This window comes from Pseudonaja textilis, chromosome 3 (genome assembly GCF_049901715.1).
Source record: "Pseudonaja textilis isolate UNSWEBS1 chromosome 3, rPseTex1.2, whole genome shotgun sequence".
Taxonomy (NCBI): domain Eukaryota; kingdom Metazoa; phylum Chordata; class Lepidosauria; order Squamata; family Elapidae; genus Pseudonaja; species Pseudonaja textilis.
The window spans coordinates 129518799-129539114 of record NC_141992.1 but is presented as its reverse complement, the minus strand read 5'-3'; the positions used below and the strand labels follow the sequence as shown (position 1 = coordinate 129539114).

General features: G+C 33.8%; 1 protein-coding gene across 9 annotated transcripts in view; it reads right to left on the bottom strand.

The window, feature by feature from the left end:
- Window positions 1-3922: 3922 nt before the first annotated feature.
- The window catches only part of RELCH (RAB11 binding and LisH domain, coiled-coil and HEAT repeat containing), a 76562-nt gene continuing 60168 nt past the window's right edge, over window positions 3923-20316 (bottom strand). For 4 of the 9 annotated variants that reach the window (XM_087930755.1, XM_087930753.1, XM_026701075.2 and 1 more), the window contains 8 exons: window positions 19356-19455; window positions 16236-16318; window positions 15354-15417; window positions 12648-12786; window positions 12413-12529; window positions 8552-8640; window positions 7434-7504; window positions 3923-6201 (listed from right to left, as the gene is read on the bottom strand). In XM_087930755.1, the coding sequence (XP_087786881.1) occupies window positions 6081-6201; window positions 7434-7504; window positions 8552-8640; window positions 12413-12529; window positions 12648-12786; window positions 15354-15417; window positions 16236-16318; window positions 19356-19455 (784 nt within the window). In that variant the 3' untranslated portion in view covers window positions 3923-6080. Of the gene's footprint in view, window positions 6202-7433; window positions 7505-8551; window positions 8641-12412; window positions 12530-12647; window positions 12787-15353; window positions 15418-15612; window positions 15696-16235; window positions 16319-19355; window positions 19456-20316 lie in introns of all 9 variants that reach the window. The other 5 variants (XR_015743086.1, XR_015743084.1, XR_015743085.1 and 2 more) reach the window with 2 other exon arrangements.

Below are 20316 nucleotides of genomic sequence, written 5' to 3'. Positions count from 1 at the left end.
CTATTCAACAGATTTACAGTGTTAAATATATCTTTTTCTGAGATATGTGAAAATCACTAAGGACTAAACAATATAAAATGCAGAATAAAGCACCATTAATCTTGTATTTATTATTAAGCCTATTCTTTGGAAACAACATTCTGTGGCTAAACTATATTCTATATCCTGTAACCTTCTGGAGAAATGTGACATAACAGTTGTTTGTATCTTAACAGTTGTCTTAGAAAGTTTTTTTTACTGCCTTTTGCAGTTAGGTTTTTCTTCACTCATCAATTTTTCAAATTGTGGGAGGAAAAGGAAGTTATTTGAAAGCTTAAATTTACCATTTGATAATTCTTTCTGCTTTTAGAAAAATCATAGCTACTGTTTTAAAATATTATCAGGTGCTTGTGACTATAAAATATTAGTGGCAGAGACCCTTGACATTAGAATTGTGATTCCTTTCCCCAACTTTCAAGTGTATTATTAGTATTATAAAATTAAATGTAAACTATCTTGCCTGCAAAATACTTCACTTGCTGAGCTTGTGAATATTAATGTAATTTTTCAGAGGCAAAATTATGTGAGAATATTTTAAACAATTTTAAGAAAATATTTGTATGAAAACAGTGCTGGTCTTGCTGAAAAAATACTTTACCTCATTGCCAGCCAATTGATTATATACAGTTAAATTGGTGTTAACTCAATAACCACATAGATAAATTTTCTCCAGGAGGATCTATCTTGAACTTGGTCCTTCAGGTCTTCTATATAGTGTATCCATTGAGTCCATCCACCTTGCAGATCATCTTTTTTCTTCTCTTTCCTTTCACTTTCTCTAGCATTACAGACTTTCCCAAAATATAGAATTGCTTAAAGTGTGCAAAATATGATAATTTGATCTTGGTCATTGTGCCTCAAGTGAGGAAACTCTGAGTGGATATGTTCTATGAACCATTTTCTTGGTTATTCATAGTATACTCAGACAAGTCCTCCAATATTCTTTTTGTTTCTTCAAAGTTCTTTTTTTGTTTCTGTACAGTGGTACGAGGAAAATTATTGCCTGCATGCCCTCCGAGGTTTCTTCCAATTTTGTTATTCTGTTATATTATCTGATTGTTCTAAGTATATACATAACCAGGCATCTAAAAACTTTTCCCAAGCTATTAAGTGCTAGTCTGCATCATATTTCTTGAACAGTTTTCTGAACTCTTAATAGTTGACCCTATAATGCAGATGCTATTTATCACTTCAGTGTCTTCATTTTCAAGTCTAAGGATGGTTGCTATAATATTTTGTTAAATTTATTTGCCACTATCTTACCATGGGCTACTCTTGGAAGCTTACAACAATAAAGACAGAAATGAAAAGAGTGTAAACAAAAGTAAAGTAGTAGAATAAAATAAACAATGAAAAGAACACGATAATACATCCATATGATAACAAAAAGATGGATGAGTGGAGAGCAGAAAGCCAGGAGCAAGAGGTGGTGGTGGAATCTGTTATCAATCCAGCAGCCATCTTCAGCCTGGAATTCCCCCATCTAGTTTCCAGGATAACCGGCAGAACCAGATCTTCAGACACTTGTTGAAGGACAGGAGAGAGGAGGAGATCTTACCTTTTATTAGAGATTACCTTATACTAGTTGTCATTTGTTTGGTCTTTGTATTTAATTTTGGATTAACTTCTCACTCTGCTCCTTATTAAAGCTTGCAAATCCTTTGCATTTTTCAGTTGTCAAGGTAGTGTCATTAGCATATAGTGCAGATTATTGAAGTTTCTTCCTTCAATTTTAAAACCATGCTCAAGTTCTTTCAATCCAGTTGCCCTCAATATATACAGCATTCTCCACATATGTTGAATAAATTAGAAGAGAGTATACCTTGCCTCACTCATTTGCTAGTCTGGAGACAGTCTACACCACCATGTTCTGTTTATTCTATGGGCTTCCTGAGCTGTGTATGTTTTACCATTGCCAGCTGCACACCACAGTACTAAAAAAAGAAACTGTCACCTATTTGAAAAATGCAAAATATTAAATTCTCCTCCAACTGCAGCTAACTCACCTGTGAAATGAGCGCTCCTTAGAGACTTGAATATTTTTGCAATCTACTTTTGAATATTTGGCATAAAAATGGGTTGATATTGCATAAGACACCATGACACTTAGTACACATATACTGTAACTTTCAATTTGAACAGAAATGCTTAGATATTAAACATTAACTAGAATTAATATTTGCTCAGACTTTCTTCAATAGTCATGCAGAACTTCAATGATTATGACTTTTGGCAGAAAAAAAAATCTCTTTGACATCCAGAAAGAAAATGCTACCCTGGGTAGAATATACTCTGCTTGAAAGACAAGTTTCAATTTTATGCAGTACTGTTTACAAAGCCGTATTTCAGTCTTCTACCTACAGCAGTGATCTTTGAACTAGCAGATGTTACTGAGTTATAAAACCCTCGTCATGGTTATGGAAACTGCAGCTGCCTCACCTCTAACGTGTCTCAACAGTCATTGTTTTCTACGGTCTCTCATACTGTTGCCTTCATTGTGTGTACATGTGCGTGAGATAACTTAAGTTGGAGCTGCCTTAAGCTGTTCTTAGCTGTAAAAATAATGTTTTTCACCTTATCTCAACATCAGATTTGCAATGGATACAAGCAACAGTCCACCATTTTGTCAATGGAAGTCAGTTTACCTCTGGGGAGCAAAGTGTGGATATGTTTGGCACCCATTGACTCCATTGGGTGCTGGTGCAAGCACATCATTTTGCCTCTGGTCTCTAGGCATGATCTTCTAGGCCAGTTCTGCTTTGGTTATGGAAGGGAGCCAGTTCTTTCAAACTTCCTCCTCTTGTGCCTACTTATCTCTGCACCAATCTAGTGCTTAAGAAACCTAGATCAACCTCTCTTTATTCTGGTTCACAGAACTGTGAACAACTTTCTATGTGTTTTCAACTGATAAAATAATTAGGTGCTCCATGTATGCAGAACACTTGTGCAAAACCAGAATGAATTTTGACCGATGTCTAAGCCCACTTTAAGTACATGTCAAAACTTTCTTCCACACTAGGTCTTCCCATGTTGAAAAGAGGACTGAAGTTTTATCACAGCTGGTTACTTTGGGTAGGAGGAAAAGTAAATAAACGTAGAACGTGGTTGTCAAACTCAAGGCCTGGGGGCCAGATCCACCCCACAGGGTGCTTAGATCTGGCCTGTGGGGCTGCCCTGGAAATAGTGAAGGACCAGTTCATGGTTCCTCTGCCAGCAAAAACGCATGCGATCCTCAGGAGCCCAGTTTTCACTGGCAGAGGGTTGCGGGAGGCCATCTAAGCTGAAAACGGAACTCAGATCAAACACAATGTTGCCTGATGTTGCCCTCAATGAAATCGAGTTTGACATCCCTGACCTAGAGGCATCCAGCAATGTCTATTGTTAATGTGCCTTTTGCATTATAGGGATAGCATTATTTGCCAGTAGGACAAGGATTATTAGTAGGGTAGCCATATTTATGCTGGAATAATATTACATATTACATTTATAGGCCATCCAACTCCAAGCAATCCATATATATGGTTTTCCAGGTTGGAAATCCTGACATCTGAAGTATGTAAGAGAGGTTTTCGCTAATCGACTTGATGAACAGAACAAATAATTCTATCCCTCATGTGGCCGAGTATACTTGTTACTGCAGTGCTGTGAATGAAAACCTATAGTTAAATGGGATTAGGCAGTAGCTGCAAAGAGAAATTTCAGCAATTTTTATACTTTAAAAAGATGTATTTATATAATGGACTGCATTATTTAGAAAAATAAAAATGATTGTACTCGATTAAAAAAATATTGTTACGTGAATATTAAATGCTCAAATATTAAATGTCAACACCCTCAAAACAAATGCCAAATCACTTAGAATTGCATAAATAAACCTCCAAAACAAGTATGCAAAACATTTTATTTAATTCAAGAAAGAACAGGAGAGTTAGCCACTTGTACTTCTTCTGGAATGCCCCAGCATTTCATTATCAGATGGTCTCCTAAAACAGCATTTGCAATACAGTTAGTACAACTGGCAGATAGTGAGGTGAATACGCATTCATCATTCATCCTCATCGGACTTCAAAATGGGTATATTTGCAATTTTAATGCAAGATGGATTCTTTTCCAAGTGGATTCTCTCTTCTGATGAAGATATATTGGGAATGTAAAAATACTCCAGATGCAATCCAGTCTAGTACAGTGAAAAACTGATGACATATGCATATGCACTTTTTTTAGACAAGTTTTAATTAATATTTTTCTACTTCTCAGCACAGAAATCCCGAAGTATATAAGGCAAGCTTTCCCAACCTACTACCTATCACAGAATCTGGAATGCAACTTTTATCAGCTCTATCCAGAATTAATTTTGGGCACTGGTGGATGGAAGTAATGAGAATTTTAATCTAGCAATGGGCTAAGGATATTTGTGATATTTCTTTCCAAGATTAATTATTGAAGTGTGTTAATCACAATTAATTTAAAAAAAGCAATAACAGAAAAGCTATTCCTTTGCCTTGAAATAACAGCGAGCTCGATCTTGATAATGTCTATAACAAATTTACTGATACTTATACTAGGATTCTACAAGTGTTTCAGGTCTGTTTGTCACTACCCCAGATTTAACACAAAAGTAATAATTTCACTAAAATAGGCACAGCATTAGGTAACATCTTCTTTTTATTTTTGAAAATAATGTGTATGTGCATGCATATTTACAAAATCTGTAGTATGGAGAAAATGCAAAAAGGGTTGAAAGCTGTATAGTGGACCAGATTTTGCATCTGGATATTTATAGAGCTATGAAACAATGGGTGGGCTTAGATTAATTCACCACTGAAAAATGCTACAAGGATAGCAGATCATTACAGTTGCAATTTTAAAAATATCAGAATGTTAAGAGGATATGGAATTTCATTTAAAATTTAATAAATTATTGCTTTCAGTCATTTCTGTGCTACTTGGGGCATTGGATGACACATTTTATTTCATCCTTGCCCTGCAAGATTTAAAACCCAAGTTAAACAAAATGCTAGCCAATCTCTTTACCACTACAACCAGTCCTTTTGCCCAATATCCTATAAATATGTTTACCTTATGTAGTGCCCAGAATGTTTTATGTCAATTATTTTTTGGAGGGGTATTTAAGTAGATGTTATTTTAGCAAGGACACACTTCAAACACAGGGTTGTTGTATGCAGAAACATGATGTTGGCTTGAAGCAATTATGTAGAGCAGTATCACTTAAAAGTTTATTCTAAGAAGGCAATATTAGACTCATTCATATGAAAGAAACCTTCATTGAAATCAGTATGGCTTTCATCAAGGTACATATGATTAAGTTTGCACTATTTATTTCTCCTCCCCTTCCCGCTATAAACTGCCTTGCAGAACGGTTAATACTAAGCTGTTTTATACATATTGAAAATGCCAATACATGTTTGAGAGACATTTTAAAAAATCTGCTGTATTCATCTGTTTTGGAATATAGTGTAGTACTAGTAGTGCAAGGAATTCCGTGGTACATTATATCCTCCATTCACTTCTGTAATTCAAATATACAATAACTTACAAAAACAATCCAGGAATCAGTGCTGGTGGCTCTTACCTTTCATTTTAGAAACATTAAAAAAGCTCTGCATTACCCCTCTTATAACTTAAATACATAAGTAATCTCCACTTTTATTACTTTATAACCGTGACTTCAAATTTACATTATTTTAAGTACCATCATAACAGTTCCATGTATAATACAGATATCAGCCAAGAACCCATCAGGAAATTAAAAAAACCCACTATATATAAAAAATGCTGGAAAGACAAGAACACAGGACAGAGACTTGATACAGACTTCAGTTTTATAATCAACCACATTTTGCCCCAAATTAACAAATATGTAGCAATATTCAAGAGCAGTGCAAATATCTTTGTAGATTAGAGTAAAATTATACTACAAGAACATAATATGGAAAATAAAAAGACAAGTACTTCAAGTACAAGGAACAAGTCTTAATGAGGTCTCTCAGTATTAATGTTCTTTAATTCTTAATTCCAATTTACTTCTTCCTCTGGAATACATTAGCCAGCATGGCACCTGAAGTGGTTAACTGGCCCATTTTATTCAGAAACTTGGTCTTGGTATCTTCACTCACAAGGCTTGCTGCAATTGACATAGAACTAGGGAGAAAGAAAAGTAAGTTGATCTATAACACTGTCGATTACAATCTAAAGTAGTTGGGCAGAAAACATCCTCTGACACTTTGAAAAGAGACTTTGAAAAACTGCTCCCTAAGACAGCAGTATTAAACAGAAGATCTGATTTAGAATAGAGTAGGATAACAGAATTGGAAGGGGCCTTGGAGGTCTTCTAATCCAACCCCTGCTCAAGCAGGAGACCCTATACCATTTGATACAAATGGTTGTCCAATCTCTTCTTAAAAACTTCCAGTGTTGTAACATTCACAACATTCTGGAGGCAAGTTATTCCACTGATTAATTGTTCTAACTGTCAGAAAATTTCTTTAGTTCTAGGTTGCTTCTCTCCTTGATTAGTTTCCGTATATTGCTTCTTGTCCTACCCTCAGGTGCTTTGGAGAATAGCTTGACTCCCTCTTCTTTGTGGCAGGCCCTGAGATATTGGAATACCGCTATCATATCTGCCCTAATCCTTCTTTTCATTAAACTAGATATGCTCATTATCTAATTTGGTATAAGATATTTATTTATCCCAAATAAGTTTTTTAAATTGTAATCAAAATAATTTGTCATTATAATAGAATGATTGTTTCCAAACTTGAAAGATTTTTTTCCCAAGATGCAAAACTCAGCTGCCAATTAAGGGTATATGTTGCTTCAGTAGGAAATTCAAACCCTCTGTGGAATGATACCATTGAGTAACAAGATAGAATAAAATTCTGGAACTCAACCTGTTTTTAGTTAAAATTTATCCATAAAACTGCATTTCTGGCATGTAGTTGTAGATATTAAGAATAAGATCTGAAGAGGAAAGGGGAATGACAGATTAATTCTCAGAACAGTGTTATCAGTTGTTCCAGGATCTCTTAAGAATAGTTGTTCCAGGTACCAAGAAACAAATTATTTTTTCCCAACAAACTTGGGTTTCCCATTACATCCCTTGGAAATCAAACCAAAAGGCAAAAGGACTACTTCTTATTTCTTTCTTATTTTTTTATTACTACTGGGATTTATACAACGTTTTAATAAAGTGATGTGAATGACTGACTTTATTTTATAACTGTTTTTCAATTTTCTTCCACTATATTAGCCAATGTCTTTTCAGAAAAGAATAAAAATTACTAAATGAATACAAATGTTCTGCTTTGATAACAATGCTTTATCAATAGTGTTGCCCATATAATTTGGGCCTTGTATAAAAATAAAAGCCTTACCCTTGTGGTTCTTGAGCGCTCCTATTTTCCACTTTCTGTTCACATTCTTTTATCATGGAATTTAAAATTACCTAAGATGTAGCAAAAGACAAATGTTCAGAACAAAGGTAAGATTTATGCCAGTTCATGTTATCTAAATGGATACAGTCAAACTTGAGAGGTACATTAGACTTCAATATTTTTGGTAATATATTAAGAGTGAATGTTCTACAACCCAACAAGACAGATACAACCTCCAGAGAGTAATTAGGACTGCAGAAAAAACAATTACTACCAACCTGCCTTCAATCGAGGACCTGTATACTACATGAGTCAAAAAGAGGGATGTGAAAATATTTACAGACCCCTCACATCCTGGACATAAACTGTTTCAACTCCTTCCATCCAAACGACGCTATAGAGCACTGCACACCAGAACTTGACTCAAGGACAGTTTTTCCCCAAACGCCATCACTCTGCTAAACAAATAATTCTCTCAACACTATCAAACTGTTTATTAAGTCTGCATTACTATTACTATTAATCCTCCCATCCTTTCTTTCACCCATCGTCTCCCACTTATGATTATGACTGTAACATTTCTGCTTGTATCCTAATGATTTTTATTGACTGTTTCCTAGTATGATTTGATTGCTTATTGTACCATATGACTATTAAGTATTGTACCTTATGATTCTTGACTCTTGACAAATGTATCTTTTACGTGCACTGAGAGCATATACACCAAGACAAATTCTTTGTGTGTCCAATCACACTTGGCCAATAAAGAATTCTATTCTATTCTATTCTATTCTATTCTATTCTATTCTATTCTATTCTATTCTATTCTATTCTATTCTATCCTATCCTATCCTATCCTATTCTATGAAATATTGATGGCACAATGCTTAAAATTAATGAAAACTGAAATTATGGTATACTTCATTACTAGTGAGATCAAAAAAATGATATATTTTATTTTACGTAATAATTTAAGCTCATGGATTATATTTTTAGCATTAATTTAATACTTGCATTTCACCTTAAAATTATTTCTAATTTGGCAGTGTTATGCTAATAATATAGATTTTTTATGTCATTATAAACATTAAAAATAAAATTGAAGCTCATACATTTACCTCATGCTCCGGCGAGAGAGCTTCCATGTCATTTCTTAAACATCTGAGTCCAGGTAAGAAATGACTGATCATTAACTCTTCTGAAATAACTAAAATGTAAAGCAGTTAAGGTCTGACAGAAAAAAAAATGGCTTGCAATCTCCTTCATCTCAAGTCAAAACTGGAACATAATGTGCAAAAACCACAGTATGTTTAGTTAACTACAAAGGGTTAACTCTGAATGTTACTAGTTTTAACTTTTTTTCAAACAACATAAAACAAAGAGAAATAAACTAGTTCTAAGTATTGTATTGAATTTAGTTATAATTAAGACTTAATTTATTTACAAAACAAACAAAAACCAACTTCCCCCAAAACCCTTCATCCCTAGCCAATGACTGGCTAGCCAATGACACAATCTATGAATACAACCCTGATAAATCAAAATACACTGGAAAGCAAAATAACATAAAATCATAAATTTAAATGAAACAAGTAGTAGCCCTGTTAGTAAACACGACAGACTTTGAAAATAACCCTCTTTCTAAATATAAATAGGTGGGGGGCACTCTAACCTTGGGGAATGAGGTATTCCAGAGTTGAGTTCAACAGTCAGGGGTTTTCCCTTTCCTGAAGAAAGGGACTGGGAGGGATTTTGTCTTGACCTGAAGGCACGGGACAACCAGACTCTATTCAGAGAACACAGTATTACAGATAAATCAAACTTAAAGGGCTTTAAAAACTTTAACCAGCATTTTGTATTTTACAGAGAAGCAAACTATTGGCTAACTTGTACTCAAGAGTACAAATGTATTTTGCTGACTTTGCAGTCCTGACATTTCTCATCTGCGGCATTTTCCAGCAAATGAAATTTCTTAGTAGTCTTCAAAGACAAAAAGAGGATGGGTGAAAATATGTGATAGCTCTCCTATTATCAATATCTCTCCATCTATTCCTTTTTTTATGCTTAGTTCTGCTTTTATCTTTTTTTTAAATAATTATTTTATTATTGTTTTAGGTCTATAAAATGACTGTTTTATATTTATTGTTTTATGTTGCTCAATCTCGCTTTCCACGAGATGAAAAACCATAAAAAATTAATCAACAATTTTAAGTGGGGGGAAAAAAGAAAAGGGGGGAAAGAGAGTGAAAGGTTTAAGACTAGAAAAAACAACCAAAAAGGAGAAGAATTTTAAAGATAAGTATAATATTAGAAAGCAACAGAAGAGGGGATTACAGATGAGAGAGTTAGAAGTAGAGAGACGAGGAGGTAAAAAGGGGAGGGGGAAGAAGAGGGGGAAGAAGGCAAGGAAAAGAAGCTGTAAAAGACAGAAACAAGAAATGGAGAAACAGGGAAAAGATATAAGGATTTTAACCATAAGTTTGTTTAGAGATAATGGGTGAAATTTTAATTGCAAAAGGGATTCTGCAAAGGTACATAAGATAGCATTGTTATATTAACAGAAATAATTTTAGAAAATATGATTAAAATGATGGATAAAATATTTACTGTAAGGTAGTTGAATGTTTGGTAATAAATAAATGAATTAAAATGATTGAGAGAATTAAATGGGAACATTTTTAATTATTGGTAATGATTTATAAAAATATAAGTGAGAAATATGAAAAAAAAAAGAATTAACTATGGAAAGTTCATAAGTGTTCCCAAGGAAGTATGATATTCAATTAAAAAGAAATGTTAAAGATGTTAAGATTTTAATGCATATTAATTGATAGAATTGAATTGGAATGTGTTTATATATATATATATATATATATATATATATATATATATATATATATATATATTTTTTTTCTTTTTAAGAATATAGTATGTATTTTAAGAATGTATCAAGCAGAATTCGACTGGAAGTTATGTACTATATTGAATGCTATAATCTTAAAGGTATACATTGAAGCTTAAATAAGAGTTTGAATGGATAAAATTAAAACATATAAAGGTGTCATACTTCAATTGGTAACTACAGAGAAAATTTTTTTAATAAGAAAAGATAATATGAAATTGAAACAGGACAGACAAAAGTATAAATATAATGATTTGAATTGAGATAATTAAAATAAAGTTGAAAAAAAATTAAAAGCGGGGAAAAACTGTGTAGAAAATATAAAATGGTAATAAGATATGGAATAGAATATAAAAATGAGCATGAAATTGAGTTTGGTGTCTGTATGAAGAAGTGATAACCTGGGACCATGCTATTTTCAAAAAAGATGTTTTATTTGTATTTTGTTTTTGTGAAAACCCAAATAAATTTTCAAAAATAAAAAAAATAAAAATAAAATTCCGTAAATAAAATAATTCCACGTAGAATGTATGGCAGTCATATAATATAGAAATAATTAAAAGGACTGTAAGATATGATTTCTTATGCATATTCTTTTAAATATTAGTTAAAATACTGCAATTAAAGAATAACTAAAATGTTTTCAACCAATTTCTTAATTCAACCTGCTGAGCTTCTTTACCTCAGATTTTAGACAATATTGCTACTCTATTCCACAATGTTTATCATTTCTATTACTGGGGGTATAGCTCAAACTTTGGTCACTTGTGTTTTTTCTCTTATCCAGAGTACACTTTGGGCACAGTAGGGAAGAAGGGAGAACCTATAATCACTTATTGTTAAGAGTCCACTAAAAAAGAGATGGCTTACATTCTTATATCTACCTTCTGAAACTACAGAGTTCACTTGAACAATATTGATATGGTGTAATTTATTTTTTTAACACAAATTATTCTTTCTTTTTTAATTTACTTTTCTTAAAGTTGCATTTCTATACTCAAGACTTTTATAGTCTTGGACACTTCCTCAGTATGCCTTTAACTTTCTTATTCAAATGCCAAGCACCATTCTGAATGTCAATGAAGGCCAGCCAGCCATAGCTCTTATCTCAGCCAGCCATAGCTCTTTCCAGCCAGCCAACGCAGAAGCAGCAAAAATCATACTGTAGTCTGCCTTTCATTTCATGGCAATAGCTTTTTATTGATGGAAAGAAAAGACATTGTATGGGGAGCAGCAAAATGTTCCTCTGCTTAGCAGAAAACTATACGAGCTTGGTTTCCTAGAGGGAGAGAAGGATCCTAGTGATAGGAAGAGGGATGAGTTGGGAGATTATCTCTAATAGCTGCCTCTCCCTCTAGCTCCAAAGGAAGAGATGAAACTGAGCTTACTTTCACTGAACTCTTAAAGCACTATGGCATCATTGGTCTTTGATCTATATGTGTGAAAAGACCTCAATGACAGTATGCATTCAAAATCAATATCCATAAAATGCTGGTCACATTTTGTACTCAGCTGAAGTTTAGAAATACAACATTCTGCCAGAAAGGGACAACAGCTTTTTTGATGTCACAAATTTCAGAGCCAAGGAGGCTATGGAGTACAAATTCTTTTCAACTATTGGGTGGGACAGTTAAGAATGTCCTTAGTTTTCAAGTGGATCAGTTTCAGAAGGTGGAAAAGTATCTCCATTCAGAAGAGCCTGTGTACCACTTTTGACTCTAAAGGGAAGGAACTCTTATTTTTGCCACTGCAATGTAGGTGTTTTTGTGCAATTATTAAAAGTTGTTTAATACTCTGCTAGAAAGTTCCCTGAAGATGGGCTCCAGCATGAGTCCGAAAGCTCAGAAGACAAAACCTCTGGTCCCAGTGACTGACCCAGATTGGATCCTGCAACATTATCTTGGGACACATATATTTGCCTTCATTCATAAAACCTGTTTAATTTGTCTGCTTTTAATATTCTCAGCAAAACCTGATGGAAACATTACACTCAATATTACAATTTGTGAAGAGACGGGAGTATTTTTCAATAGTTTGTACAAATATCAAATTATAATTTCAAATCAAATAAGGATACAACAGCAGGAGAGTGCGCTATAGGCTTCAAAGAGATGCGTAGCTATGTCCAGTCGTTTTGAGTCTGCAGATTGCTGATTATTAACCAAGGCAAGTTTATGCAAATGTGGAAGAACAACTGGAAAGAGGAATATTTGGAAAAAAATGATAATAACATTACCAAAGTGTGAAAGCATAAACTATAATTGTTCACAAACTGAAAAAGAGATGTCTTTATGTTTGTTATTCAAACTCACATTCATCTCTAAATCTTGGCTCAGCATTTGGACCGACTCTTCCAAAGGTTTTTATTATTTCTGTGTGTAGAGAGTGTTGGTCTTGGTATTGGGGATCTTCCAGGAAAGAGGCCAACTGCATTTTGACTCTTTCCAAAAGCTTAAAAGTAAACATAATTTATAAGATATGAAAACTTTATTGGAGAAATAAGTAAAAATTAATAACACTCAAAAGTAAATAACTTTTAATATTTTACTTGTTAAAACTTTTCACTTTTAACATTTTACTTGTTACTTGACTTTAATATTATCAGATTTGTTAAAAAAAATCCTAACATTAATACTTTTATCTCTTAATCAAACCTCATCCTCAACATCTCCTTTGTAGAAAATCCTTCTCTAAAATGTATGCACTTTAAAAAAATGATGCTGAATAAAGTCTCCTGAATGCCCATTTTCAAATTTCTAGATTCCATTAACCCCAACAAAACATCAATATGTAATTAACTCCATAGTACAAATATGTATTTATGTATTTAAAATAACCTATTACTACTTATTCAGCACACAGCTATGACTCAGTACAAATGTTCAGTTCCATTTCCTCTACTATGTTATTTTAGAAAATAAGGAACAGTCTGAAATTATACAAATGCAAACTCTGCTATATTTTTTCACCGTTAGAAACAGCTTTATTTGTTAATTCGCAAGTTTTTGAAAATATGGGCTTCCCATTCAATGATTTTTTTTGCTGAGCATGTTATGAAATGAAATTTAAGAATGAAAAAATGTAAGAATAAAAAATAACATTTCTTGTTATATATAGTTTTTACTATAGCTTTTTATTATATTAAAATATGTTAGGCTTCATACATCCAAACAAAAAAAGCAAAGCGAGACTTAGTCTATGTAACCATGCAAAAATCCTCCTCCTCGACTGCATAATACGGCAGAGCATTTAAAAGAAATCTCTCTCTTCCAAGTTAACTTTATCAAAAATAGGCTGGAAGTTCACATTCTTTGGTCGTTCTATTTTTTCCTTCTATATTATGTATATTATTAGCCTATAAGCCTGAATATAAAGAGTGGCTTTGAAAAAGCACAACAGCAATTCTGGACACATGCAGTAATAATTACAATATTTTTTATTTTCATTTATTTGCAATGACAGAATTTGGTGCCCTTTCTTTACTATTTCAAGATTTTAATAACTCTATTATACATAGGCTAATCTTTTTATCATGAAAACAAGATTTGAAAAAATAACCAGATAGCAAGGAGTTTGCACCAGGGGTGGGATTCAACGGGTGTTACTACCGGTTCGGTGACTACGTTTAGTAAAGAATAAGCTTCAGATCAATCCTAGCACGACTTAAGTGACTTTGGGTTTTATGGCCACATGGAGCCAGTTTTCCATCTTTGCTTCTGAACGTAGCTGTACAATATCAAACAGAACTAGTGTACAATGGGGGGCTCGGGCCCTCATGAACCCAGGAGTCCTATTTGAAGGGCAAGTGATAGCCATAGCCAGGAGGGAACTCTTTCCTGGACTTTCATGGTCGCTCATGCCCTAGTCACCTCCTGAATGGATTATTGTAATGTTTTCTACATGGGGCTGTCCTTGAAGATTATTGAGAAGCTATAACTGGTCCAGAATGTGGCAGTTTAGGGAGCTATAGGCATTGATGTGCCATGTTACACCTCTGCTCCATAAGCTGCACCAGCTCGCAGGGTTTGTGGCTGGAATTCAAAATGCTGGTAGTCACCTATGAAACCCTTCATGGCATGGGGATGGATTATTGATATGTCCCTCATTAGTTCTAGTTATCCTACTAAGTCTGAAATGTGGGCATGGAACACTATTCCCATGAGGATTAGATTTGTTTCAACCCTGCTGGCTTTCAGCAAGCCCTGAAGCCCAAGATGTACTTAAGAGCATGGTATTATTGTTAATTGGGTTTATGACCATTAAAGGTTTTTATACTTTTGCTCTTGCTTTTTATTGCTTTTAATGTGTTGGTAGCTGCCCAAAGTTGATATGCAAGATGGGTGACTATAGAAATCAGCTAATTAAATGAATACTTACTGCTCCAAGCAGGCCACCAAACAGTTTGTGAACAATGCAGAGTGTGATTGGGATGAAGATTAGAGTACATGAAATCATCATCACATATAATTTCCCCCTTTTTAATTATGTACTCCATTTACAACTTAGTCTTAGAGGGATTCCATCAAGAGCTGAAGTATGAGGAGGCGAATTATGTGATGGGTGCTGAGTACAGGCAAAAGAAGATAAAGACAAAATCTCTTTGGTGTACAGCAAAATGGAGGCAAGGACCTTGCTATCTTGATTGTGTCTCCATCAGTGGGATAAAACTGCATGTATGCAGCTACTTCTTGCTTAAGCGACTGCCTTGTACTGTGAACATTTGCAGTTACAACAGTGATAAAAAAATAATTTTATGACTAATTTTTGCATTTATGAGCTGAAGTAGGATTGTAAGCAACCACTTAGCAATCACTTTGCCATGGCAAATTGTGGTTGCAAAACAAAGAGTACCTGTATTGCACATTGTTGTAAATAACTTTCTGGAATGAAAAGTTGCTCATTTTAATTAAAACTTTAACCAATCCAGATATCTTGAAAACATTCTTCTTTTTAACAGAGTTCAAATAATTAGTGATTACAAACTGGGAATATCCTAGTACGATACACAGAAATCTTACCTCTCTCTGAGTGACTGTTTCCATGATGGTCCCAAAAGCAGGAATTGTGGCTATTCTTACAGAGCTAGGAGCAAAACAAAGCAAAACAGATACTCGGCTCTTAACAGTAAAATAAATGTTTAATTAAAAATAGAATAATTTTGAAGGTATTAATTGCTAGCAGTGACAGGAATTAGACCAGGAAGTAGTATCAAAATTAAAAAAAAAATAGAGAGAAAGACACAGAAAGATTAATTCAAGGTCACATTCAGAAACTCACAATTCAGGATCACTGGACAAGGTAACAAGGGCCGGAGCAACCCGCTTGTCAACTAAGGCTTCACGCATGCCTCGAAGAGTCAGCTGTAAACCAGTCAACATGCAATAAAAATGGTTTTAAACTGGAAGGATAACTAAGTTAGCTGTGACTGAGGATGGGCAGGCAGAATCACCAGTCTTTCTAAGTTTAGTCACCCACACGGGGCATTAAAATAAGTAAGGACTCTTCTCATGCTTTAACATTTACTGGCAGTCATGTATTAGTGAAATTAGCATCCCTCTTCAGCATGGAAGAAACAAACAGCAGTATGATAACATCTGAAACATATTCAGACACTTTATTATTTAACTATAAAAGTTGTAATAGTTTTGTTTCAGAAAGAATTAAGTTTAAGGTTGCATTATTCTTCCAACTATTTTACTAGTTAGAATTTCGAATAAGTTTGAGCTTGCTTATAAGAATAAAGTACTTAGTCTTTTAGTTGTTAAAGATATTGAGTATATTTAATACTTAGTAATTTTTTTTTTAAAAAAAGTTGAATATTAACAAATGCATTCTGGTGGTTTATTTCTTGACAAGTTGTAAGAGGGAGCTAGTTGTAGAAGACAGTTGGGGAAACTTACATTTCAGGGTCACTGGAGAGAGTAATGAGAGCAGGAACCACTCTCTGAGCTACCAGAGTTTCATGTACCCCCTTCACCAACAGCTGAGTGGGCAGAGCAGAGGGGTTTATCACAGGTGATGCGCGGAAAAAGTGAGCACAGTATCATGGGAAGAACAGCGTAACCAAGAGGAAGAGAAACACAAAAGGCAAACCAAAATTAGAAGCAAGTACAGCTACGCTAAAGTGCTCTTTTAATATAACTAGGCAGAAGGCAAGATGAAAGTGTTAAGTGGCCCAAGCAGGCAACAGTGACCAACTACAGAGCTGTTAAGACAACAAAAGATCCTGACAGTATCCTGAATGTTAGTGTTTACATTTCAAAGTAATGTTTGAAGTTTATAAAGGTCCATTATGGCTACCTTGCTATAGCTCCACAAAAAAAATGGAGTTATTCTGAAACATAGGAATGTATCATGTTCATTAAATGAAAAAACAAACAAACCCTAAGAACAGATAACTAAGAACTCCAAAACAGTTCTTGTGATTTGTGAGCATAAACTGAGCTCTATTAAAAGATAAACATGTCGGTAAACATGTAGAAAATGGCAACAAATTCTGTTAGGGTTGGCCTGGGGCTGGCATTTGAGCATGAAAACCTGACTCAGCAAACTCAGGTGTGTTGGAATATTTTAATCCCAGAAGCAAACCATCCTGCTCTGAAAAAGTATATAACCTTGATTTTAATTGTCTGTGTTTCTATATGAAGAATGTGTATAGCGTCAGGGATTCTGTAAGGTATAATTGTAAAGGATAGGAGGTTGGGAAACATTTTATTGGAAATCCAAACAATGCACGATTCTGATTTCTAATCATTAAGAGTATTTCATCAGCTTTTTTTAAAAAAATAAAAGTTTTTAATCCTAACCATGGCTTTTAATTACTTAGTACATGTATACCTAAGATAAAAAGAACATAAAAAAGAAGCTTGAGCTAATAATAAGAAGATAATGAGAGCCTAGATTCTCATTTTAGAAGGTATTTTGATTTTAAGATATAACAGTAGGATTTATTGATAGAAAGCCACAATGGTTACTTGTCTTGTTATAAACCAGGGGTGGGCTGACTTCAGTCTTGTACAGTTTTTGCTTTTATATTATAACATTTGTGTAGAACCTTAACATATTTTAATTTAAAAAACAAGAGTACAATTTCAGGATATCTAGTAACTAAAAGTATAATTAATTTACATTAATAGAACTTGAATCGGTACTCTTGCATAAAATTATAAATGCCTGGCTATACCAGATAATGAGCTACTTAGTCCTGCAATCTATGTAAAACTTTAAACACTCAGCAGGTAATAGGTAATAGAGAATCAATGCCCACCCATGGTTTTAACTTATGTACTACAACAGAGATTCAAGTTGATGTCCTTACTGTGCATGGATAGTGTTCAAACCAGGATCAAATCTAGATCAACACACAGCACTCAAGATTATGTTCAATTTAATATTAATGCATGACATGCAAGCACACACAAACATACAGAGCAAAACGGAAAACTAAGTCAAAAACAGCATGTTAGTTTAGACCAACATCAAACACTTGCACTTTGCCACTACCCAATTAAACCTTTATATAACCATATTAGAGCTAGTTATAGATGTATGTTGTTGCTATTTCAGCTGAATTATAAAAAGAAATACATCTGGCATAGGAATTAGCACTTATAACACAATTAAAAAAAAAAGTAAACTAGAAAAATTTATTGGCACATTTAGCCATTTTCTCCATTTGACAATTGTCATTAAAAAAAAAGGTTAGGTGAGGAAAGAGTCTCACAAAATAATAATGCAGACTAGCCTCTGGGTGTATTTGAAAACATAAATACAATTCAAGTAAAGGTTGAGTTCCCAATACTCTCAAATGAGGCCAACTTATTATGAGAAAAATATGTGGCAAAACAAAATAAATCCTGTTTTTAACCTTATATGCTTTGTCACTTGCACTATTTTTTAAGATTTAAATGGCCTTTAGAAGCCTCTTATGTGCAAGCAACACATTGCTAACATTTCTATTTAATTTCTTATCTTGAACTGTATTGCTATAAATTCTTAAAATTAAGATCTTTGTGCCTGTAGGGAAAATGGCCAAGATGGCCCATATGTATTGATCAGGGTAAAAAGATTTATTTTAAAACATGAAAATGCTCCAAACAGTCATATCTATTCATTAAAGGCATGGCCTTATCTTCCCATTAGAATTTTCAAGGTACTACTAAAGTGACATTGGTAAAAACTGAGGAGTAACTTAAAACAAGTGGATAATCTGATACAAAGCTGAAAACTAGTATCTCCATTTTGCAGCTTGAACAGTTTGCTGCATGGTTAGATCAGGAACCATACGTGAATTTTTTTTTAACCCCCTTTCTTTCAGTTCTGGCTACCAGCAATATCAAGCAAAACAAGAAAAGCATGCTGTACTTTTCCTTATTTAATATTTATTTTTAATCACAATACAGGCAATTTCAGATGTTGTCATTAGAAGCAATTGTACATTTTTATAGCTACTGTCCAGTTCACAAAGTATTTACAATTGATGGCTGGTTTGAACACTGAATTCAGCACTGAAATGATTTCTCAGAGCTAACAGAAATTTTTAAGCAAGCAATGCACCAATTCAGGTCGGAAATAAAAATCTAATTTGGTCTGTTCCCCTGAAATGTTTCACAAAAACATGTAACATAGCAATACTTTAGAAAAAGAAATCAATGATGAAAAATTCATTTCAAACTATAGGATTAACATCCTGCTCCATCACACAGTCCACAACTACTTTAAAATACTTTAGAACAGAGTATAATATTAAAATGTACTTTTAGGAATCTAAATATATTAGATCAGATAAATTATTATTTTCCCTGACAATATTTTTTAACATAACCGGTATCCTCTTTAAAAATGGATGTATTCTGAAGCCCCATACCATATCCTCTTGACTGTAAGGCTACACCTCTGTCTCACATCTAGAGTCTTTGAGAAAAAAGGAATTAAATGGTGATAGGCACAGGGAAGGGTAACCAATATTTCTGGAGGGAATAGAATTAGTAATATCTAAAATATGTTTAATAAACACTTACCTCAAACATTCTGGCAGCTGTACATCGAACAAGTGCTGAAGTATGGACAACTCCGTACCATAATACAGTTAGCAGCAATTCATGGTATGCTGGGTTTGCCCTGAGAACACAAAACAATAAGATCTGAGCTATAAATTGCAATTTGCTTTCAAACAACTCTACTTATTTTGCACTTTCCTTCTCTCCTCAAATATTTTCTCAAATTTCTCAGCTAACCTGAATCAGTCTGAACAAAAGCAAAGTGCCTGCAGTTATTCATGTTTAACCACATTTATCCCCAAAAGTGTATTTTTAGAGTAGGAGCACTTTAGAGCAAACATTTGACTATCCCAAATGTTACCATTTACAGATAGTTCTTGACTTACAACAGTTCACTTAGTGACAGTTCAAAGTTACAATGACACTGAAAAAAATGACATGACCATTTTTCACACTTATGACCATTGCAGCATTCCCATAGTCATGTGATTTATATTTGGATGCTTGACAGCTGGTTCACATTTATCATGGTTGCAGTGTCCCTGGGTTATGTGATCATCTTTTGCTGACAAGCAAATTCAATGAGGAAGCTAGATTCAGTTAACAAACCTGTTACCCACTTAACAATTGCAGTGATTCACTTAACAACTGTGCCAACAAAACCCATAAAATGGGGCAAAACTCACTTAACAAGTGTTCTCACTTAGCAACAAAAATGTTGGGTTCAATTGTGGTTGTAAGTTGAGGACTAGCTGTATACTGTATGGACTACATGAACAAGGAGAGTTCAAATATTGGTGTCATGTAGCAGGTTGATCTGACACTGCAAATTTCCAACGATATTTTCAGTATCTTTTTAAATTAAATATATATATTTGTACTAATTACCAAATTGGTTTATTATGGTTCTGAAGCTAACATATAAGCTTTTTCTCCAACTAATTACAAGATAATCTGATAATATTGCTACTGTATGTCAGAG